The sequence below is a fragment of the Mustelus asterias genome, chromosome 8 (genome assembly GCF_964213995.1).
Source record: "Mustelus asterias chromosome 8, sMusAst1.hap1.1, whole genome shotgun sequence".
In the NCBI taxonomy this organism is placed as follows: Eukaryota; Metazoa; Chordata; class Chondrichthyes; order Carcharhiniformes; family Triakidae; genus Mustelus; species Mustelus asterias.
Window position 1 is genome coordinate 121,102,008 of NC_135808.1, and position 24,422 is coordinate 121,126,429.

The 24,422-nt window shown below is 42.5% G+C and overlaps 1 protein-coding gene across 1 annotated transcript in view; it reads left to right on the forward strand.

The window, feature by feature from the left end:
• Positions 1-8,773: 8,773 nt before the first annotated feature.
• LOC144497503 (divergent protein kinase domain 1A-like) overlaps positions 8,774-24,422 on the forward strand; it is a 69,275-nt gene continuing 53,626 nt past the window's right edge. Inside the window, exon 1 of the mRNA XM_078218869.1 lies at positions 8,774-9,224. Coding sequence (XP_078074995.1) covers positions 9,159-9,224 — 66 coding nt within the window. The 5' untranslated portion in view covers positions 8,774-9,158. The remainder of the gene's footprint in view (positions 9,225-24,422) is intronic.

Consider the following 24,422-nt stretch of genomic DNA (forward strand, 5'->3'; position numbering starts at 1 on the left):
TTGCCCCTCTGGATACCTTTTGTATCTCTCCCCTCTCACCTTAAACCTGTGCCGTCTAGTTTTAGACTCCCCCACCTTTGGGAAAAGATACTGACTACCTTATCTACCTTATCTATGCCTCTAATTATTTTATAGACTTCTATAACATCACCCCTAAGTCTCCTACGCTCCAGGGCAAAAAGTCCCAGTCTCTCAGCCTCGCCTTATAACTCAAACCAGCAAGTCCCAGTAGCATCCAAGTAAATCTTTTCTGTATTCTTTCTAATTTAATAATATCCTTTCTATAATAGGGTGACCAGAACTGTACACGTATTCGAAGTGTGGCCTTACCAATGTTTTGTACAACTTCAACAAGACATCCCAACTCCTGTATTCAGTGTTCTGACCAAAGAACAAAGAACAATACAGCACAGGAACAGGCCCTTCGGCCCTCCAAGCCCGCGCCGCTCCCCGGTCCAGGATTGAATCCTGAATCCAGGATCCCCGCCCAATTTTCCAGCCTATCTACATACCAATATCCTATCCACCGAGCTGTCCCTCACAGCTACGATGCTTTGTTCATTACAACCTATTAACTTACCCCCACCCCCCCCATTCCAGACCATGTGATCTCCAGGGAGAGGCGAAAACCCAGAGTGAAAAACCCCAGGGCCAATATGGGGAAAAAAAATCTGGGAAATTCCTCTCCGACCCCCTGAGGCGATCGAAACGAGTCCAGGAGATCACAATGGCCCTGATCACAAAATGCTTCCCAACCCTAGTCATTTCCACTTCCACGAACACCATATGAATTCCCTGCCCCCGAGACAGGTTCCCAACTATCCGCAGTCTCACTCTGTACTGGCACCAGCAAGATGATCATCGAATGAAGCCTTGAAACGAGAAACCAGGAACAATTAGCCCGCGCCGCTCCCTGGTCCAAACTAGACCACTCTTTTGTATCCCTCCATTCCCACTCCGTTCATATAGCTGTCTAGATAAGTCTTAAACGTTCCCAGTGTGTCCGCCTCCACCACCTTGCCCGGCAACCCATTCCAGGCCCCCACGACCCTCTGTGTGAAATATGTCCTTCTGATATCTGTGTTAAACCTCCCCCCCTTCACCTTGAACCTATGACCCCTCGTGAACGTCACCACCGACCCGGGGAAAAGCTTCCCACCGTTCACCCTATCTATGCCTTTCATAATTTTATACACCTCTATTAAGTCTCCCCTCATCCTCCGTCTTTCCAAGGAGAACAACCCCAGTTTCCCCAATCTCTCCTCATAACCAAGCCCCTCCATACCAGGCAACATCCTGGTAAACCTCCTCTGTACTCTCTCCAAAGCCTCCACGTCCTTCTGGTAGTGTGGCGACCAGAACTGGACGCAGTATTCCAAATGCGGCCGAACCAACGTTCTATACATCTGCAACATCAGACCCCAACTTTTATACTCTATGCCCCGTCCTATAAAGGCAAGCATGCCATATGCCTTCTTCACCACCTTCTCCACCTGTGACATCACCTTCAAAGATCTGTGGACTTGCACACCCAGGTCCCTCTGCGTCTCTACACCCTTTATGGTTCTTCCATTTATCGTGTAGCTCCTCCCTACATTATTCCCACCAAAATGCATCACTTCGCATTTATCAGGATTGAACTCCATCTGCCATTTCCTTGCCCAAATTTCCAGCCTATCTATATCCTTCTGTAGCCTCTGACAATGTTCCTCACTATCTGCAAGTCCTGCCAGTTTTGTGTCGTCCGCAAACTTACTGATCACCCCTTGAACCCTTGGGCAACAAGGTTTTGGATTACTCTTTGTTTTAGTCCCTTAGCTAATTTTATATCTATGCTGTCACTGCTCTTCTAATCCAGTGGACTTAAATTTTGCCAACAACCCTAATATGTGTTTTGTTTTATTGATTTGAGGGATGTGAAAGTTGCCGCCAAGACCAATGAAACCAAGCATGCCGAATGCCTTCTTCACCACCCTATCCACCTGTGACTTCACTGCAGGCTTTACACAAGTCTTGATAAGGTAACATTTTAGAGACCTCTGACAAAGGAAATGCCATGTGGAACTAAGGGGAGTGTGGGGCCACATGAACAGAGAGGTAGTTGGAGAACAGAAAGTAAAAGTGAATTCCTTGGACTGGAATATGCAGGAAATGCTGTTGGAGTAATTCTTAGTCATTAAGTGTAGTGGACTAAGGAATGAGAGAAGAATTTTGAAACTTGCATAAGTCACCAAAGTGGTGAACTTTGACATTGTGACAGGGACTATGAAAGATAAACTAGTAGCAGGAGCAGATGCATTTCATTTTCGAAAATTAATTACAATTTGAATGTAATAATAGAAAAATAAATGCAATTTAAATGGTAGGAATTTTAATGGATTGGAAGAGCACAGGGACCTTACTGTATACACAACTCATTAAATAACAGAGCAAATAAATAAACCTATAAAAATTCCTAATTTAGTAAATAGTGGTGGGTTGTTTCCATTGATCTTTGAGATGACAAAATCTAACAACTTTAACATAACACAATATTCCAAGGTGCTTCACAGGAGCATTATAAAACAAATTAGACAAACCAATATTAGGCATGATTGCTCATCTACCATTACAAAGATAGGAATGGACGATGCCACAGAAGGATTTAAGGTCAAGGATGAGAATTTTAAAATCAAAACATTGCTCAGCCAGGTGGCAATACAGGTCAGCGAGCACAGGGGTGATACACGAATGGAACTTGGTGTGGGTAAGCACATGGGCAACAAGGTTTTGGATTACTCTTTGTTTTAGTCCCTTAGCTAATTTTATATCTATGCTGTCACTGCTCTTCTAATCCAGTGGACTTAAATTTTGCCAACAACCCTAATATGTGTTTTTTTTTATTGATTTGAGGGATGTGAAAGTTGCCGCCAAGACCAACATTTATTATCCAACTTTAACTGTCCTTGAGAAGGTGGTGTGAGCCACCTGGTTGAGCAGTTTTGGTGTAAGTATACCCACAGTGTTGTTAAGGAGGGCATTCCAGAACTTTGATCCAGCGACAGTGAAGGAACAACAAGATGTCATAAATTCAAGATTTTGTATGACTTGGAGAGGAATTTGGAGTTGGAGGTGGTGGTGGTGTTGCCATGCATTTTCTGTGCTTGCTCTTCTAGCTGGAATAGGTTGTGGGTTTGGAAGGTTCTATCAAAGTTGCTGCAGTGCATCTTGTAGATGGTGCACGTGGCTACCACTGTGTGCTAGCAATGGACACAGTAAATGTTTAGGGTGGTAGAGGAGGTACCAGTCAAGCAGGCTGCTTTGTCCTGAATGGTGTGGAGCTTGAGTTTTGTTGGAGCTGTGCTCATTCAGGCAAGTGGAAAACATTCCATCACACTCTTGAATTATTGTCGATGATGCAGAATTTCCAGCTTTTGATCTGTTCTTGTTGCTATAGTATTTATCTGACTGATCAATCACGTTTCTGGTCAATGGTGACCACACTCACTCCTGGATGTTGATGGGAGGGAATTTGGTGATTGGTGGGTCTCCAGTTGATGCAATGCATCAAGTATATTAGTATAGTGGATGGTTTGCTTGCCACCTCTTGCTTTCAGCTGTCACCACTGGCTAGCAGTAGGAGAGAGCTGAGTACTTAACTATCTCCCACCAGTACATTGACTCTTCATTAGCAAGTCCCAAGTAACACCTCCTCATAGCGACATGCATAAACTTGGTACCTCACAGACCCATGCTAAACTACCGGGGATTTGAAGAAGGCTTGGCCCCCAGACACATAGCATGCAGGCCCACTAGTGTGCGGTTATGCCGTAGTGCCCAGGAACCAGACCTCCAGCTATGGGTAATTAACCCCATTCCCTTGTGGTTATCCCAGGAGAAAGAAAGGCTAAGGGAGCAAATATTGACACAAAATCCTGAGTGGAGTCCCGTAGTGAGGCAACACGGTGGCACAGCGATTAGCACTGCTGCCTCAGCACCAGGGACTCAGCTTCGATTCCCAGCTTGAGTCACTGTCTGTGCGGAGTCTACACGTTCTCCTCGTGTCTACATGGGTTTTTTCCGGTTGCTCAGGTTTGCTCCGACAGTCTGAAAGACGTGTTGATTAGGTGCACTAGCCAGGCTAAATTCTCCCTCAGTGTACTTGAACAGGTTGGAGTGTGGCAACCAGGGGATTTTCATAGTAACTTCATTGCAGTATTAATGTAAGCCTACATGTGACACGAATAAATAAACTTTAGGTGTGATCTATCATCTTTCCAGCAGCTTTCTGGCAACTTCAGCAGCAGATCTGGTGCCAAATAGTACTGGTTTCATCCTTTACTTTGGACAGTACCAGCGAATCCAAGAAGGGGGCTCTGAAGCTTGGGCAACTCAGGGTTTCCATTCCATTTGCCCAGACCTGCGCCCTGGTCAAGACACTCCAGCTTTGTGGTTTCCGTTGGCAAAACATGGGCAGGAATAGAAGAAACATGTATCTTGGGCCACACTATTAATCTGTGCCAGCTCTGGAAGATATGGCATTCTCAAATCAGACTCTGTAGCCATAACAGACTATGTTAAATACCGAAGTGACGTAAACATTGGGCACAGTCAGTCTTCTCCGAGACAGAAAGATGTCAATAAGAGTAATATAATCAGGTTGTTGGATGTCAAGAGAGATGGTTAGTTTCTCTCTTATTGGGAAGCGGTACTTTTGTGGCACAAATGCTACTTGTCACTTAGTAGACCAAGTCTGAATGTTATCCAGGTCTTGCTGCTTTTGGACAAGGGCTACTTCAGTATCTGGGGAATCACGAATGGTGCTGAACATTGTGCAATCAGCGAACATTCCCACTTCTTACCTTGTGATGAAAGGAAGGTCATTGGTGAAGTGGTTGAAGATGGTTGGGCCTATGACACTAACCTCAGGAACTCCTGCTATGCTGCGCTGGAATTGAAATGATTGACCTCCAACAACCACAACCATCTTCTTTTGTGCTAGGTATGACTCCAACCCGCAGAGAGTTTCCCATTGACTCGAGCTTTGCTAGGGCTCCTTGATGAGAGAGGGTTCATAGACATACGCCTTGTCAGTGGTAACCGTGTTTGGGGCCATCAGATAGACCTCTGCTGCTGGTGAATGCCAAAGCAATTGAGTGGGACGTAAGAAGCCTTAGATTGTGGAGGCCGAGTTGGAAAGAGTGTGAGATTGCACATGGTCCCATATTTGTACAAGTGCTTGTAATCATGACAGTGATATGTGAGAGATATATCCCTACCTACAATTTACCTTTTTAAAAAAAAATCCTTCACCTGTTAATTCATGTTTAAATTATGTTTTTGTTAGTTTGTCACAATAAAAGTTTTAAAAGTAAAATTTTGACCAGCAGTTTTCTTTCCATTAGCATTGTGGGGATTCCTTTCTTTTTCTCTACAGGGATTTAACAGTCAGCACTGGTGAGAATGTGAATGCTTCGATGGTGACAGGGTGCTGATCAAGTGGGTTGTTTTGTCCTGGATGGTGTTGAGTTCTTCAAGTATTGTTGACACTGCATTTACCCAGGCAAGACAATACTATTCTGTCACATTTTCGATTTGTGCTTTTGGGTGGTGTAAAGGCTTTGGGGAGTCAGGGGGTGAATCACTCACTGCAGAATTCCCAGCTTCTACCCTTTTCTTGCAGCCACAGTATTTAGATGCCTAGTCCAGTTACATTTCTGGTCATTGGTAAGCTTCCTTGACCGTATCTGCCCAGGATGTTGGGGTAGAGGAGGTAGTTAGACGTTCTCTTGTTGGGGATGGTCATTGCCTGGTGCTTGGGTTGCATGAATGTTACTTATAACATGTCAGCTCAAGTCTGATGTTATCTGGATCTTGCTGCAGGCGGGCATGGACTGCTTCTTTATTTGCTAGTTGAAGTAGGTTCAATTTTAACTTTCTAAAGGGAATTTGGAAATGTTTGTAGGTCTATGGGAAAGGGGCATGGAATGGGACTATTCGATAGCTCTTTCAAAAACCAGCATAAGCCTGATGGACCAAGTGGCCTCTTTCTGTACTGTATCATTCTATAATTCTATTATATGTGCGTATACTGGGCTTCAGTTTTCACAAAAACAACCTGCATTGTGGAATGTAATTCTAAACACTAAAAAAAACTGAAATTCAATGCATTGAAAGGGAAGTTTGTTTATTCAGTGACCTTAACCACTGACCTTTATTTGTGGCTTTTGTTTTCAGGCTTTTTTGAGCTATTAGCTTTTTTTGTTTTGCAGATTTGCACGTATGCAGTCCTTTGACACTAGCTATCAACATTTTATTCCTTCTATGCACTGCCTCCTCCTTTGTGTCTTGGTGAACAGAAGTGAGTGCAACATGAGGCCAAGCCAGAGCTAGTGATACAGTTTCAGACATAAACTATTGATTTGTCACTATGGATCAGCAGTCAGTTGTTTTGTTAATTTTCTTTTAAATTATCCTCTCAGGGGATGTAATTTATCCTCTGGTGGATGTGGCTGTTGCTGGAAGCCAACCCTAATTGCCCTTGAACTTAGTGGTTTGCTAGTCCATTTCCAAGGGCAGTTAAAAATCAACCACGTTGCTGTAGGTCGAGTCACATACAAGCCAGACCAGGTAAGAAGGCAAATTTCCTTCCCAAAGGAACACTACTGAACCAGATGGGTTTTTATGACAATTGATGATTGTTTCATGGTTGACATTTCAGAGAGTAACTTTCAATTCCAGATTTATTAATTGTATTACTGCATTATAATGATTGGAAATATGCATTATTAAGAGTAGTATCATCCCTAGATCACTATCAGTCTCTTGACATGCTAGATCTAAACTAGGAAAATCTGTTTTTATTTTACAGAAATTAAGGTTTCTATAAGAGTAGCAGAATTGATTCTCAAACAGGCAATCAATGAGAAGTAGCAAACAGAAAAAATGCAAAACCCACATGTAGAATTGGGCTTATGCATTCCTTTACTAACTCGAGTGGTAGCACCATTATCTCTTAGTCAGAGATTGTGGGGTCAACAGCAATTCCAGAGAATTTGAATGCACAACCTGGGTTGATACTTGAGCACATTATTGAAGGAGTACTGCATTGTTAGTGGCGCCCTCTCTTGGATAAGATATGAAACCAAGATGCCCTCTGCTCTGTCAGATGGATGTAAAAGATCCCATGGCACCATTCAAGAAGCAGGGAAGTTGTCCCGTTGTTTTGTCCAACATCGATTTCTCACTTGACATAACTGAAAGAGATTTCCTGATCATTAATCTCAATGTTGTTTGTGGGACATTGCTATGGACAAATTGGCTGCTGCGTTTCCATAGCAATGATGACAACATTTCAAAAGGTATGTAATTGGTTGGAAAGCGCTTTCAGATTTAAAGGCACTATATATATACATAAGTTCTATCTTTTACCACTGTAACTCCTGCCAATGCATGTTGGCAGGTCCGCACTGGTCTGTGCATGTGCAGAACACCAATGACATTCCACTGCACTCAACTTGCCAGTATACCCCTATGTATGCGTGAAAAGCTTTATACCTGTACGGACACACTGCTTGCAATGAATACAGTCTGAAGTTTAGGTTTAGCCTGAAAAACAATAAAGCTTTCTATTAATTAATTGGAGATAGGGACAGGTATCCTTCCAAATTCCAGTGTGGTTCTGCAAATTACAGCTGCTGTTTTTAAGTTTGTCTATGTACATTCTGATAGTCCCCTGAATTCAGACTTCATTGGCTGGCATTTTAAGTTGCCTATACAAGCCATGATGTGTTGGATGTGTTTGTGTGGTATATTTTATATTGATGCCCCCAGGCTTAAAATAAAGAGGATACAGTTTAAGATTTCTGCCTTCTTAAAAAAATAGGTGAAATCATTATTCACAAAGGTAATTACTTGAAGTTCAGAACTGACAATTGTAACATCTTTAACAAAAGGGATGGCTTTGACTGTTGCCTAAACAAAGGAGAAAATACAGCTGTGACTATTTGAGCAGCACCACTTTTGGTTCTGGCCACTGCTGACACTATTCGTCAACCTTTTAAAGCCATGGCTCAGAGCAGTACTGGGAAAGTGCTGCACTGTCTGAGGCACCATATCACCAATGGGATATTAAATTAAGGCCCCCTCTCAAGTGGGTGTGAAAGATCCTATAGCACTATTTGGAAGAGCTAGGATGTTGTCCCTGATGTCCAGGCCAATATTTATCCATCAGCCAACATGGAAAAGAGAGATTATGTGGTCATTATTAGATTTCTGTTTGTGCGAGCTTGCTGCACTCAAGTTGGTTGTTGCATTTCCTGTATTACATGATGTGGAGATGCCGTTGTTGGACTGGGGTGGGCTCAGTAAGAAGTCTCACAACACCAGGTTAAAGTCCAACAGCTTTATTTGGAATCAGGGAGAGCTGCTCCTTCATCAAGTGACTCACGTGTATATATATATATATACACATACACACACATATCACCTGATCAAGGAGCAGTGCTCCTGTAGCTGGTGATTCCAAATAAAGCTGTTGGACTTTAACCTGGTGTTGTGAGACTTCTTACTGTTTCTGTACGACAACAGTGACTAGATTTCACAAGTACTTCAGTGGCTATAAAGCGCTTTGGGACATCATGTGGTCGCGAAAGATGCTCTATAAATGCAAGTTATTTTTTCACAGTCGCCAAAACCTAATTTTGAGGTCAGTCCACGTTCTGATATTATCCATCCATCCATGCATGCCTATTGGAAGAATGTGCAAGCATTCCCTGCGCTGACTCACCTCATTGGAATAGGTGGGGGTGGGACCGAGGCAATCATTTTCACTGCGTTTACGAAACAAGTTGTGGTCGCCCTCCCCCAAAAAAGAAACCCCCACCCCACCCCACCCCACCCCACACCACACACACAAATTGCGTCGGCTAACTCCGCCGGATTGGCCGCTTCCCAGGAGCAGCTGCGCCTTTAACTGAGAGTGGTCGGAGTGGAGGAGTAAATGACAGCTTCAAACAGAACCGGGGGAGAGAGCGAGGGACAAATGAAGCCGGAACCACACGCGGCGCGGGCGGTGATTTGTGTGGGTTGGAGTCGGGCGGCTGCCAAGTGTCGGAAGGCGTGAGAGGGAGAGAGGGGGGGGGGGAAGCGGCGGGGGCAGTGGATGCGCTCCGTTCACCATGGCGAGGGGGCTGCTTTCCCGGGCCTCGCTCAGGAAGATCTGCGGCAGCCACTACTACATCCAGGTAAGGTCAGGCCGGCTTTATCCCAAACACAACCGCCCCCCCCCCTTCCCATTCAGACCCGATATAAAGTCGAGTGAGTGAGATTTTAAAAAAGGGGGAAAGGAGAGAAAAAAAGATCACCTACTGGCCGTTTATTTTTGAAAATTTGAAAGCGGTCAGCGGCCGGGCGGCTGTCACGTGAGACCGCCTCCCGCCCGCCGGTGGCTCGCGCTCTCCATGGAGACCCCGGGAATCAGTCAGTGAATGAATGGCCGTGGCGCAGTGGGAGCAGAGCCAGCTGCAGCATTCACACACTCACCTCTACAGCCCATTCGCAATGTGTGTGCATATAAAACATGCATGTGTGTGTTTAAAATAGAATTCATGTGTGCATATAAAACATGCTCGTGTGTTTATAATATAGCTCGTGTGCATATAAAACATGTTTAAAATATAGCTCGTGTGCATATAAAACATGCATGTGTTTAAAATATAGCTCGTGTGCATATAAAACATGCATGTGTGTTTATAATATACTTCGTGTCTTCATATAAAACATGCGTGTGTGCACACATCTCCAGCCTGACCATGTCTCAAATGCCCCTTATCTACATTCATTCACATATTAAATTGTTAACCCCCCCCGCCCCCCCCCCCCACTCCATTCCTTGTTTATTTTTAAGGTTAAAAGTAAACCCAACCCCTTTTCGATGGTGATGATTCTTCTCTTTCTCTGCCCGCCCCCCCCCCCATCCCCAAAAAAATGTCTGGGCAAAAGGGCAAATTTAATTATCTCTTCTGCCATGGAGGGAAAATGTTTTCACCGGGTGTGGATTACTGTGGAAAATCCTAACGATTGCTGTCTTTGCAGTTGGATTGCAGCACAAACCATTTTATGATGGGGAGATGATCGATGTCAAATGAAAGCTACCAAAATGGATTATTTTTGCTGTAAAATGTGTGTTGGATTCCCTCGGAAAGCACGCTTGGCTTTTCAGCTTTATTTGCTTATTTGTCTGAACTGAGAGGATGCCAAATTATCTAGAAATGCGATGGTTTCCCCAAAAGAGGGGTTTAAATCGTTACGCCATAGTTGTGTAAACCCTGAAGGGATGACGCACTTGTAACTATGAAATAAAATGTTCGGTGAAAATACAGGGCTTAATCTAAAACTCAATTGGTATGTCACGAATTTATTTTCCTGTCGGTTGCTTGTGCGTTGCTCTGATTGTGCAACGATGGTGATCAGCAGCCTTAATCTGAAGAGACGGACAGAACAGACAACATCAATTGTCAAGAGTAGTGATTGAACCGAGGACTTTGTCCACGATACCCGTTGTCATGTGAACAGTTGGGTACACTCAGATGTAGTTTCATATATACAGGATGCAGCCCAAATTCCTCCATGAGGTAGATTCCATCACTTGGGTCCCTTTTGACGACAGAACCCTCCCCTCCTCCACTTGCAGATAATGGGTCAGGATAGGATTGGGCGATCCCACTCTCACCTCAGGATGAAGTAATTGGTGACGAACAGAAAGCTGACGCATAAATAATGGACACTTGGTGTAAAGTACTGGTACCCGTTGAATTGAGAGGGTCGATGCATACAGCACAGAAAGGAAACAGACAAGTGACTGCATAGGTTTAAATTTCTGAAACATTTTACCAGTTTTTTCATGTTACTTTTTGTTTATTAGCTTATCTTGCATGGCATTGTGTATTTTCTCTGACACTTAGATAATGCATTTAAAAACTCGCACTTAACAATCATTGCTTGAACTTCAACAAAAAACATGAAATGCTGGAAAATCTCAGCAGGTCTGACAACATCTGTGGAGAGAAACGTGAAGAGTCATCCAGACTCGATGTTGGCTCTATTCTCTCTCCTCAGATGCTGTCAGATCTGCTGAGACGTTGCAGCATTTCCAGTTTTTGTTTGATTCCAGCATCTGCAGTCATTTGCTTTATCATGTTGCTTGAACTTCAGCCAGCTCCATCAAGACCTCTTGCCACAACTTCACCTGATTCCATCCATCTCATCCATTCCTTTATTACCTCTGGATTTGGCTATTCCAACACACTCCTGGGGGGTGATTCTTCTCCCCCAAAAAATTGTAAGTGCCGAATTTGCATAAATCCTGATTTTGTTTTTTAATGATGTGGAGATGCCGCCATTGGACTGGGGTGAACACAATAAGAGTTTTAACAACACCAGGTTAAAGTCCAACAGGTTTATTTGGTAGCAAATAACATTAGCTTTCGGAGCGCTGCTCCTTCGTCGTCAGATGGAGTGGAATTTTTTTAAAGCGGGATTTTCAAAATGAATCTCCCACCATCTGTGCACTGCAGAGCACCTGAGAGAGATTCATGCTGAAATCTGTGGGCAGGGCCTATTCCTGCTGGAGAGACCGTCAGCATAGCGCTGAGCGGGCCACTGCGCATGCGTCAATCTGTCAGCGCAAAGATTGGCACCTGCACAGTGGCCCTGCACTGCTGGCCTCCTGATTGCTGGCCAGCCCCGCGAACCCACATCACTTCTCCCCCACTCCCAGTGGTCGCGACCCCCACTCCTCCCAGTGCAGTGGGCTGAGAGAAGCGCCCCCCCCCGCCCCCTCCAGTCAATTTCCCTCCTACTGTTTATAAACTTGACTCATTCAAAACTCCGCCCATATCCTACCTTGAACCAATTCACCTATCACCCCTGTGCTCACTGATCTACATTGACGTCTATTTGAGCAATACCTCAATTTTAAAATTGCTATCCTTGTTTGCGCATGTCTCATAGGCCTTGCCTCTCCCTAGATCTAACCTTCTCCAGTCTCTGCCCTTTGTATTCTGACCTCTTGAGAGTTCCTGATTTTAATCATTCCACTCTTGGTGCTATATAAAATAAAAGTTGTTGTCAATCACATAGCTACATTTCTAGAATCCTCACAAAGGAATAGATAATAGTGACATGAATACACGTGCTGTTGGAATTCCTTTATCTGCAATATCTGTGGATGAGTTAACTTTATGTGCAAGTATTCACGTAGTGCAATTTTTATTCAGATCACATTTCAGCAATTGGACTTGAAGCTGTTGAATTGAGTAGGTGGTATAGGATTCCACTGAGTCCTTTTTAGTCATGGATTTTTCTTTAGCTCATCTTTCCCCTACCTAATCTATTGGACGCAGATTGCAAGGGAGATGGTGTCATAATGGTAGTGTCACTGAACGAGTAACCCAGAAGCCCAAAAAAATGTTCTGGGGTACACAAGTTTAAATCACACCACAGCAGCTGGTTTAAATTCAATTAATAAATCAGGGGGCAGCACAGTGGTTAGCACTGCTGCCTCAGCACCAGGGACCCAGGTTTGATTCCCAGCTTGAGTCACTGTCTGTGCGGAGTTTGCATATTCTCCCCATGTCGGCGTGTGTTTCCTCTGGGTGCTCTGGTTTCATCTGCAGTTCAAAGATGTGCAGGTTAGGTGAATTGGCCATGCTAAATTGCCCCTTAGTGTCAAGGGGACTAGCTTGGGTAAATGCATGGGATTGTTGTCGGTGCAGACTCGATGGGCTGAATGGCCTCCTGCACTGTAGGATTCTATGAATTAAAAGCTAGCCTCTAACGGTGACCATGACAACTACCATTGATGGTGATTAAAAACCTATCTGGTCCTTTTAGGAAAGGAAATCTGCCATCCTTACCAAGTCTGGCCTACATGTGACTCCAGACCAACGGAAATATAGCTGACACTTAACTACCCTTGGAAATGGCCTAGCAAGCCACTCAGTTCAAGTAGAATTCGAGGTAGGCAGTATCCCATCAAATTAAAAAAAACAAAACACCTTCACCAAATTTTAATTTGCTTTAATCGAAATGTTGGGTGGGATTTTCCACACTCCCTGCAGCATGTTTTGCAGTAGTGGAGGCAGCCCACCGTTGGCTGGCAGCAGGATCTTCAGGTCCCGATGCTGTCAACAGAATTTCCCGTTATTTGCTCCCTTTGCCACTGGGGCACCCACAGTGGGCGGGTCGTCATTGGTGGAACCAAAAGATCCCGCCTGCAGGAATGGCAGGAAAATCCCATCTGTGACTTTATTTCAATATAGTGAGGATGGTGTATAGGAACTGAGAAGTAACAAGAAAGGAAAAACTGAGGAGAAGCATTGACTGTAGTAAGGGTAAAATAGCAAGGTGTTAAAATAAAGAAAAGGCTTCAGGGCCAGAGGTGAAAGAAGTTAACTTTTAGTCATCAAGCTGTTATTATCTCTTGTCGAGGAGCAAAAGAGATGTGCCTTATGATTTATTTTTCAAATTACACTTCAAAAGAGACGAGGAGAAATATTATTACAGGACAATGGAACTCCATATTTTAGGCACCAATGAGAGCATTTCCAAGTTGAGCCCCATGTAAGAAAGTTTCTTCTACTTCCTTAAATCAGAACTTTAGAAGAGTACCTCACTGTGCTGATGTGACATTTCTTTTCCATTTAGCCCCAGTTATTCTGTGGCCCGAAGTGAGATTGCCAATTGGTACCAAATTGGGAAGTGTTTTGTTCTTTCGACATATATTTACAAAATTGAATCTGCCCAAACTAATTTCAGCAAGGCCTCTCATAGCCAGAAAAAATAAATAATTTTCACCCTGTCAGTTTCGGCTGGATTTCAACTCTGAATCCTGTTTCTTCCCACTCCCTTTCCCACCTCCACAGACTGTTGAATCATTCCACGAGCTTCTCCATCCACTGCACCATGTGGAAATTCATTCCATGTATTGATCACATTTTATGTGAAGAGCCCCCTGATATTGGTTTTAAATTCACTTTTCATGCTTTAGAAATAGTGTTCCCTTGTCTTATACTCACAGTTTAGTTTGAAGCTTGGACCATAAGATGTAGGAGCTGAAGTAGGCCATTCAACCCATCTGTCCCCTCCTGTCTGCTCCGCCATTCAATGAGATCATGGCTGATCTGATACAATGGAATGGCTTTTTATTGTCCCTTTTTCCAGGATGAAAATATGTGAGTTGGTATTTTTCATCAAACAGTAGCAATTGGCCTTGTGATACTTCCTGGCACTTCATGGAATCATAGAATCCTTGCAGTGCAGAAGGAGGCCATTTACATTGTTGTAAAGCCTGAAGGATAACGCACATCTTGTTTGTTCCCTTTATTGTTGTCGCATCTTGTTGGTGGTCTCAGCAAGCACTACCGAATACCTGATAAACTTCCTCTCCCTGTCTCTGTAATTCCTCCAGTCCCACAGCCTTTTCTAATTCTGGCCCCTCAAACATCGCTAATTTGAATTGGTGCAGTATTGGAGATTGAATCTTCAGTTGCCAAGGTCTGGGATCCTTCCTCTAAACTTCTTGCTACTTCTCTTTTTCCCCCTTTTTTAAGGGAGTCTTAAAACCTCTTTGACCAAACTTTTCATATTACTGTATTTGGCTAGGTGCCAAATCTCATTTGGTAATATTCCTGTCAAGTGCCGTAGGGCATCTTATTCCATTGAAGGCACTATATAAATAGAAGTTGTCATGGTTATTGTATTCAGTGCAGTCTGTCATCTTTTCATTTTTCAATCTATTCCCTTTCTCTGGTTTCATTGTTTTGCACTTATAGAATCATAGAATCCCTACAGTGCAGAAGGAGGCCATTCAGCTCATCGAGCCTGCATCAATTACAATCCCATCCAGACCCTATCCCCATAACCCCAGGTATTTACCCTGCTAATCCCCCGACACCTGAGGTACAATTTATCAGGGCTAATCCACCTAACCCACACACCTTTGGACTGTGGTAGGAAACTGGAGCACCTGGAGGAAACCCATGCAGATATAGGGAGAATGTGCAAACTCCACACAGTCACCCAAATCTGGAATTGAACCTGGGTCCCTGGTGCTGTGAGACAGCAGTGCTAATCACAGTCACCATGCACAACACAAAAGGAGGCAATTCAGCTGTTAAACCATAACTGCTGCATGTCAATTCAAATGGCATATGTAATCTTAAATTGATGCAATTCACATGCTGTGTTTCCCTTTGGGTGTGTTTCTTATTGACCAATATACTTAATGATTTTTTAAAAATCATATAAGTTTAGAAGTGATTCTGAAATTGACATTTTCCATAATCATGATTGAAGGAGTTTATCCCAGGAGAGACATAGACCAGAAAGATCCATGTTGTCCAGTCAGTTTGATCCCAGCTTGACAAAAATGCCATAGTGTTCCCTGAGCTACAGGGTGGCACAGTGGTTTGCACTGCTGCCTCACAGCACCAGGTTCGATTCCTGGCTTGGGTCACTGTCTGTGTGGAGTTTGCACATTCTCCCCGTGTCTGCGTGGGTTTCCTCCGGGTGCTCCGGTTTCCTCCCACAGTCTGAAAGACGTGCTGGGTTGGTGCATTGATCCGAATAGTGTGGCAACTAGGGGAATTTCACAGTAACTTCATTGCAGTGTTAATGTAAGCCTTGATTGTGACTAATAAATAAACTTTACTAAACATCAGTTTGGCACTTGGTAGTTTTCCAGAAATCCATGTGCTTTTTGAATCTTTGAAGATTGGATTAGATTTGACTGATTTTCTCTGAGATCGAACACCTCATGAACCAAAATAATGGCAACCTGTGTAAGGTCTTGAATGGTGATCAGCATACATGGCCTGTACTCCAACAAAAATTCTATGTTGCTCTTAAAAAAAAAAAGGATTAAATGCAGGATCAGTTCAAATTTTATAACCAGTCTTTTACCACTAAAGATCTCGTTAACATCTACATCTGTGGCCTCCCTTCCATAAAGTCATGGCTCTATAGATATGATGACTTATCCCTACCTTTCCAGGTGAAATAATCTCAATAACTAGCCTCCCATCCATTGACTCTGTCTACACTTCCTGCTGCCTCAGCAAAGCAGCCAGCATAATCAAGGACCCCACGCACCCCGGTCATACTCTCTTCCACCTTCTTCCTTCGGGAAAAAGATACAGAAGTCTGAGGTCACGTACCAACCGACTCAAGAACAGCTTCTTCTCTGCTGCTTATCAGACTTTTGAATGGACTTGCCTTGCATTAAGTTGATCTTTCTCTACACCCTAGCTATGACTGTAACACTACATTCTGCACTCTCTCCTTTTCTTCTCTATGAACGGTATGTTTTGTCTGTATAGCGCGCAAGAAACAATACTTTTCATTATATGTTAACACATGTGACAATAAATCAAAAGACACTGAGAAGGCACTCACTGAAAATTGATGTTCTCTGGAAGCCTATCTCAGAAAATGAAGACTTTGTACAGACATGCCAAGACTGTCGTTCCAGTCTTCCATCTGAACAACTCAAAGGCCAGGGAAGAACTTCATGTCCAGTTCTGTGGCCAAACACTCACCCACTATCCAATTACAAAAATCTTGGCATCAATCTTGACGTTGGCAACGCCCCCAGAATGCCAGAGCCAAGGTCAAAACCAGAGTAAACGTCGTACAGAAACTAGCAGGTATGATGACCTGGGTCAATAGAGCCAACTTGCTATGCACTACGCTCACCCAAGTCTACCCAACAGCAGAGTACTTTTGCTCAACCGGTCTCAGGGGCCGCCACACAAACATAAATATCCACATCCAGGAAGCCAAGAGGATTATTTCTAGGATGTTGAGCACAGCACAGTTCAAGTGGCTTCCTGGTACTAGCACATGTTGAGCTTCCTGCAGGGAAACCATCCTCCTCAAATAGCACCACTGGCTGACAGCTAACAGAGCATTCCCATTGACTCAGGACCTGAAATAAAAACACACCACCTGAAATCCTGCAGTCTCTGAGAACACACCCTACAAGCTGACAACAGCCTCGCCTCTTAATGGCAGGCTGCCTGGTTAACTGTAAATGCCATCAACCACAACCTGGTAACTAATTTGAGTGGCAAAGACCCAGGTTTCGACCTTCTATAGAAAATCTGGACAACCTTTGACTACTTGAGGACAGGCCAGGGAAGATGTGGCCACTTGCTTCACAAGGAACAACTCAGTTTGTGACTACAGCCGTCCAAATTGGACCATTGCCCAATGTACTGAATCTTTGTACTGAGAGATTCATTCCTGGTGGTATCGTAACCATTCACACTGTCAGCCAAAACTTTTTAATGGATTATTAACCATGACATCAAAGAATAACTGCTTCCCCAGCCACAAAAAAACGTAAGATTTAAAGGAACAATAGGATTATGTAACAATTCAAATCATTACTTTTTTTAATCCATGATTTTTTTGCTGTTAATGGTGTCTAAAACAGCCCAATAGATATTTCATTTATATGATTCCTTTGCAAAGAGATATTAAAATTTAGATTTTTTAACAATGGGAGAGTGCTCTTTACCGTGCCAATTCAACTATTATGCCACAGAAAGAGACCATTTTACCCATTGTGTCTATACCAATTTTTTGCAGAGACTTTCATGATCTAGTTGGAAAAGAATATCATTGGAGTACTTGAAGATTTTATACAAAATGTCTGCTCTTGGGGAATGTCCGTTCAAGTTAAAAATACTGCAGACGCTAGAAATTTGAAATAAAATCAGAAAATGCTTGAAACACGCAGCACCTCATTCAGCAAACGTCAAAAGGACAGACAAGTTTACATTTCAGCTGCAGACTGTTCAAACTTTTTTTAAAAAAGAGACGAGCATGTACAAAATAATGAAAGTACAATCGTGAATAGGGGGCCATACAGATATCAAAAAACCATGAAAAATTGTGACAGATCATGTGTGGAATGATCCATCATTTTCTGCTTGTGTCAGAAAAGTTGTTTGGAATAAAATTGGAGGAAGCAGAAGTCTGAGAGACACCACTTAATGTACAAATCTCTTCCCTCAACTAATATGTAGCTAAAACAAATACGCAATTCCTTAGTTTTACAAAGCATTGCAGGGTTAGGTCCTGGTTGCAATGTTTGATTTGATTTATTATTGTCACATGTATTTCTATACAGTGAAAAGTATTGTTTCTTGCGCGCTATACCGTTCATAGAGAAGGAAAGGCGAGAGTGCAGAATGTAGTGTTAGTCATCGCTAGGGTGTAGAGAAAGATCAACTTAATGCAAGGTCGGTCCATTCAAAAGTCTGATGGCAGCAGGGAAGAAGCTATTCTTGAGTCAGTTGCTACATGTCCTCAGACTTTTCCCGACGGAAGAAGGTGGAAGAGAGAATGTCTGGGGTGCGTGGGGTCCTTAATTATGCTGGCTGCTTTGCCAAGGCAGTGGGAAGTGTAGACAGAGTCAATGGATGGGAGGCTGGTTTGAGTGATGGACTGCGTTCACAACCCTTTGTAGTTTCTTGCGGTCTTGGATAGAGCAGGAGCCACACCAAGCTGTGATAAAATCAGAAAGAATACTTTCTATGGTGCATCTGTAAAAGTTGGTGGGAGTCGTAGCTGACGTACCAAATTTCCTTAGTCTTCTGAGAAATGTAGAGGCATTGGTGGACTTTCTTAACTATAGTGTCAGCATTGAGAGACCAGGGCAGATCGACAACAGAAGGGTAATGTGTTTGTGATATATAATGCTTTCCAGAGTCAAGTCCAGAGGGCGTGTCCATTGTTGTGGAGTTCCGATGTGTTTCTTGTTGCAGAAAACAATAATGAAGATCCTTGAAACAAACAATGTTGCAGCACAATAGGCTTTCTGTGCCTCTGGCATGCATTGAACAAGAGACTTTTAAAATCAAGCAGGCTTCGTGGAGTTAATTTTCTATGTACAGTATGATTGTTTGTATTGTGTGCAAGAAACAATACTTTTCTTTGTATACTCATACATGTGACAAATCAAAAGTATCCAGTTTTTTACCCCCAAAATGGCAACATGGGATTCTTGAGTGGTGAGAGTCAGCTATAAGGTTTCTTCTAAAAGTGCGGCACCTTCAAATGGCACTGTGTCAGCCCAAGATTTTTGTGCTCAAAACTCTGGAGTGTAACTCAAATCCAAAACCTTCTAAATAAAGAGACAATAGTGCTATCAACTGAGCCAAGCCCAACTTCCTGGAATTCCCCACCTAACCACATTGTGGGAATACCTCTAAAGAGATCAATAACTTTTAACTGGAAGTTTGGATTTATTTTTAATGGCTGAAAGGATGTATGACAAGATTTCTTGTTTTAAGATATGTATTGTAACCAAGGCCGAAAACACTTCACTAAACAAAAGCTTTGTAGGCAACCTTTAGAAATCCTTTCCCTTTCAAAACCTACTTCAATGGTACTGTGAATAATTTGGGCCCTGTATCCAGGTAGAGAAGTCTTTCCATCTTTGAACTAAATAGACAGCTGTTTATAACCTAACATTTTCAACATTTTTCTGGAACTTTGGAGCCTTGCAGTCTTTCCACTGTTTTAATCTCTAACAAGCCACCCAGGCTTGCTGCCAGGCAGACCTCAGCAGGTCACATGACCTCTTTCATTTACCTTGAATTAACGAGAGTCTCAAACATCATAACCTTAATTGTACCAAAGTCTTTTCTTTATAATCCAGTTATACTATACGCAAAATTTTGGATGTTATCTGATTTCTTAAAAATATCCCTTCATGGGATGGGGGCATCGCTGGCAAGGCCAACACTGCAAGGCCATTTTGGGGGCAGTTAAAAGTTGACCACATTGTTGTGGGATTGGAATCACATGTCGGATGGCAAATTTCCTTCCCAAAAGAAAAGCCAGATGGATATTTGCAGCACCAAATGGCCACTATAACTGAAACCAGCTTTTATTCCAGATTTATTAATTAAATTTAAATTCCACCAGCTGCCATTTGAATCCACCTCCCCAGAGGATTATCCTGGGCCTCTGGATTACTACTATAGTGACATTGCCACTATGCCACTGCTTTTTCCCATGCCCTTGCTACGTTTGTTCTTCCAGGCATTAGGGATGCAGGTTTGGAAGATATTGCCAAAATCCTGCAGGTGATACAAACTGCAGCTACAGTTTACAACAGGAATGGAAAAGTGGATGTTTAAAAGCTGTTCAGTCAGTGCGATGGCACAGGTTAGCACTGCTGCCTCACAGCGCCAGGGACCCAGGTTCGATTTCAGCCTTGGATAACTGTGGGGAGTTTGCATGTTTTCCCCATGTCTGCATGGGTTTCCTTCCCAGTCCAAAGATGTGTAGGTTAGGTGAATTAGCTATGGTAAATGCACGGAGTTACGGGGATAGGATGGGGGTATGTGGACATGGGTCAGATGCTCTTTGGGAGAGTTGGTGCACACTCGATGGGCCGAATGACCACCTCCTGCACTGCAGGGATTCTGTGGGTCCCTGGGGCACGAGAAGAAATCCAGAACTTCATCCATATTGCTATTTGTAATAATGGACTTTCTCCTGAACCCAAAAAAATGGATGCTACAAGTCACATGACCATGTTTCTTTTCTCTGCGGGCATCTCACACCTCATTGTACAGATTCCTTGTAATAACAAAACCAAAAGTCTCATGCATTGAAACTTGTTATGCCTGCAAAGCTGTGAAACAAACTCAACTCATACTTGGTAATGTCCAGGTATGTTTCAAAAGGGAACCAAAGAGTTGTCATTTGAATCCATAACCTCACCTTGCAAGCAGAGTCGGTGCATCTGCCTAGACAATGGCTTCCTGACACCTGATCCTCAAGATAGATGGTAACTGAACAACTAATGACAGGACATTCAGTCCCGAAATCATAGCCAGTTCCAGACATGGGATAAGCATCCTTCTTGGAAGTTGTAGGGAAAGAAGGTCACATGACTCATGACCATTCTGGAGTCTTTTATATGCATTTGAGAAGTGGGAAATCCTCAAGCATGCTGTTTTAACACCAGCAGCTTGGTTGTGTAACAGTCAGTTACCATATCTCAATTCCATGAAGCCTGCTTGATTTTAAAAGTGTCTTGTTCAATGCATGCCAGAGGCGCAGAAAGCCTATTGAGCTGCAGCATTGTTTGTTTCAAGGATCTCCTTATTGTTACCTGCAACCAGAAACTCATCGGAACTTAACTCTATTACAATGGACACGCCTTCTGGGTTTGACTTTGGACTCTGGAAATCATAAACTAATATTCATTTCTGCTTTGTACTGTAAAACCCGTTTCCTATCTTCCCATTTCCCCCCCACCCTCTTTACCGTGTGCATAGTGGAACTTTATAGGTACTCCTCCCATGGGTTTTTGGATATGAACTAAACTTTATCTTCTGAGTTAATAATAATGTGAGTTTGCTGCAGATTATTAGTAAATTGGATAGCACAAAATTAGTGATTGGGAAACCATGCTATGACATACTTTAAAAAAATTTTTAAGCACCTTCTGCTTACAGACTGTTGGTGAGAGGAAATAGAAACAGTTTGTCCATTCTCTCTCCTGTCTATAATAGAAAGCAAATGGGATTTTCTAAACTGACAGAGAAAATACATTCCAGTCTTCAAGTTTCCTTTACTCTGTGGGATTGCAATTATAGGCACTAATGTAGTACCCATAGTATACTTGAGTACCATTTTGCATATTAGCTATTTGTAATTTACCGGATCATGACTAATAAAGTACCTTGAGGATTATACATTAGGGAGCATCATATAAAATATTGTGATGAGGTACTGTACGTAATTAATTAGATGCCAACTGTAGTGGAAGAGTTTGTTCTTCAATCCACCTGTGCCTCAGCATGCAAAATGTTTGTACTTTCCTTCAGGTATGTGTTTATAAAATTTAAAAATGCACCAATTTTAGTAGACATAAAAATATGAAATTTTGGGAAAACCATTCTTAGAAACATAGAAAATAGGAGTAGGCCAATTTGATCCTTGGAGCCTGCTCTGCCATTCAATACGATCATGGTTGTTCATCCAACTTGATGGCCTGATCCAACCTTCCCCCACATTCTTTGATCCTTTTCACCCTAAGAGCCGTATCTAACTCCTTCAAAACAGACTATGTTTTGGCCTCAACTACTTTCTGTGGTAACAAATTCCACATGCTTACCATTCTCTGGGTGAAGAAATTTCTCCTCATCTCTGTCCTAAAACCTCTTATCCTTAGACTACAGTCCCTAATTCTGAACTCCCCCACCATTACTTTCTACATCTGAGAAGGTCTTCAAGATACTATGGGGAACTGACAGGATAAAGAGAGAGAAATGCTTTCTGACAAAACTGACTGAGAAGTGAAGTTAGGAAACACTTTTATATGCAAACTTAGAGGTAGAAGTTTGCAATTCACTTCTGTAAATCGTATTTGATGTTGGATCAATTGTTAATTTTGAGTGCGATAGCTTTTTGTTAACCAATCAAAGGTATTAAGGAAAATGGAGCTCAGCCAGGTACTGAGTTAGGCCATTGGTCAGCCAAGATCTAATTGAATAGCGGAATAGGCTCAAGGAGTTTAAAGCCCTACTCCTAATCCTATGTTTTTAGTGCACTGGGTCACTTTGTAAATTTAACATTGTGATCAAATTTACTATCTGCTGCTTCTTTTACTATCCTGTCAGTGTTCGGTAGAACCAATGAAGATGATACTTGTTCTCCCTTTCAACACTTTGTGGTATTCCTTTAGACTTAACAATTGATCATTAACTTGGAGGATCTATTAGCACTTTGTGGTTCAGCTGTTTTTCATTTTATTTTGTTTCATCAACTTCCACCATTTGGATGTAATCTTGAAAGACTTGGGAGACATTCTATTTGGGCCTGAGTTGTTGTTGGATACATTTGGGTCAAGAAGTGTTTATTCAAATGGTGGCCAATGATTTTAGTCCCAAATTTCTTAACTTTTGTATTTTCAAAGCCTCCGTGTTGTCCTCTTACTGCTACAATCAAATCCAAAGCAATGAGGACAGAACTAAAAATGGCAAATAGCTTCCCCCGTTTTTAAATTTTATATTTGCTGTCCAAAATCAAATGATACCCGTCTGATGATAAAAGGAAATGACATTGTTATACATCAGGCCTAGATTGCAATCTCATGTCTTACATCGACCATATTCTGTAATTAGCTCTTTCATTGATCAATGAACACAGTTTCTAATCAAAGCGTTGATTTTGTTTCATCATCCATTTTGCTTTACCTAACAATGGCTAAATTGTAAAACTAATTTGGCTATGAAGTGCTTTGCAGTTCCTTCAGCACTCTCTTCATATTCTTTGTCCTTCACTATTATATGAACGAGCTGCCAAACTATTATAGGCACTGGATGGAAATTCTGTTCCTCACTTCCAGAATTCCAGGCTTTCCCTCAGACATGCAGATAAAATTACAAGAAACTCCCTTCTCTGGGTAAGATCATTTTGTTGATGACTGATGCACTAAAAGTTTCAAATAACACCAGCTGAATCCGAGTACAATCCTCAGCATGCTTTCAAAGGCAACCTGCAATGTCCTGTCTTGTATTACCAGACATTCTCCATTCAGGACATATAGATTTTTAATAAAAAGTCGGTTCAGATGAAGGTCTAGATGTGAAATGTTAAGTCGACCTTTCTTCCTCCAGCGATTGTTGTCTGACACAAGTGTTTCCAGCATTTTCTGTCTTTATTTTATGATGACTTTCACTGGATTGAAGAGAAGTGAATTGAGTACAAGTTCAGCTATTTACTAATGTGCTCAATATGTACAGAGATCCAAGTTAGATAATGGAGAGGGGGTTGTTGTGAGTAAATGAAAATCAGTGGCCCTGCAGCTATCTTCTGCTGTCACATTTCTAGCTAGGCTTATCAAGCACATTCAATATTTTGCAGGCAAGTGAGATCCTGTCAGATGGTTACATGAGAGAAACTGCCAGGGGATGATGTGTGCTTCATTTCCTGGTCAACTATTCTTAATCAACACCATCACCAAAACCCAATTTTCAAGGGTTTATTTGGTGCTTATGAGTACTTGTTTTTTTCCATTTGGCTGCCTTGTAGATTTGCATGGCTGTAACAGCACTTCAAAGCAAGTAAATAGGGGAGGCAGTGGTATTATCGCTGGACAAGTAATCCAGAGATCCAGTGTAATGCTCTGGGAACCTGGGTACGAATCGCACCACGGTAGATGGTGGAATTTAAACTGAAATGACTTGTAGAGCCATTATTGATTGTTGTAAAAATTTAATTGGTCCACTAATGTCCTTTTGGGAAGGAAACCTGCCGTCCTTACCTGGTCTGGCCTGTATGTGACTCTAGACCCACAGCAATGTGGTTGACTCTTAAATGCCCTCGGAAATAAGAACAAAGAAAATTACAGC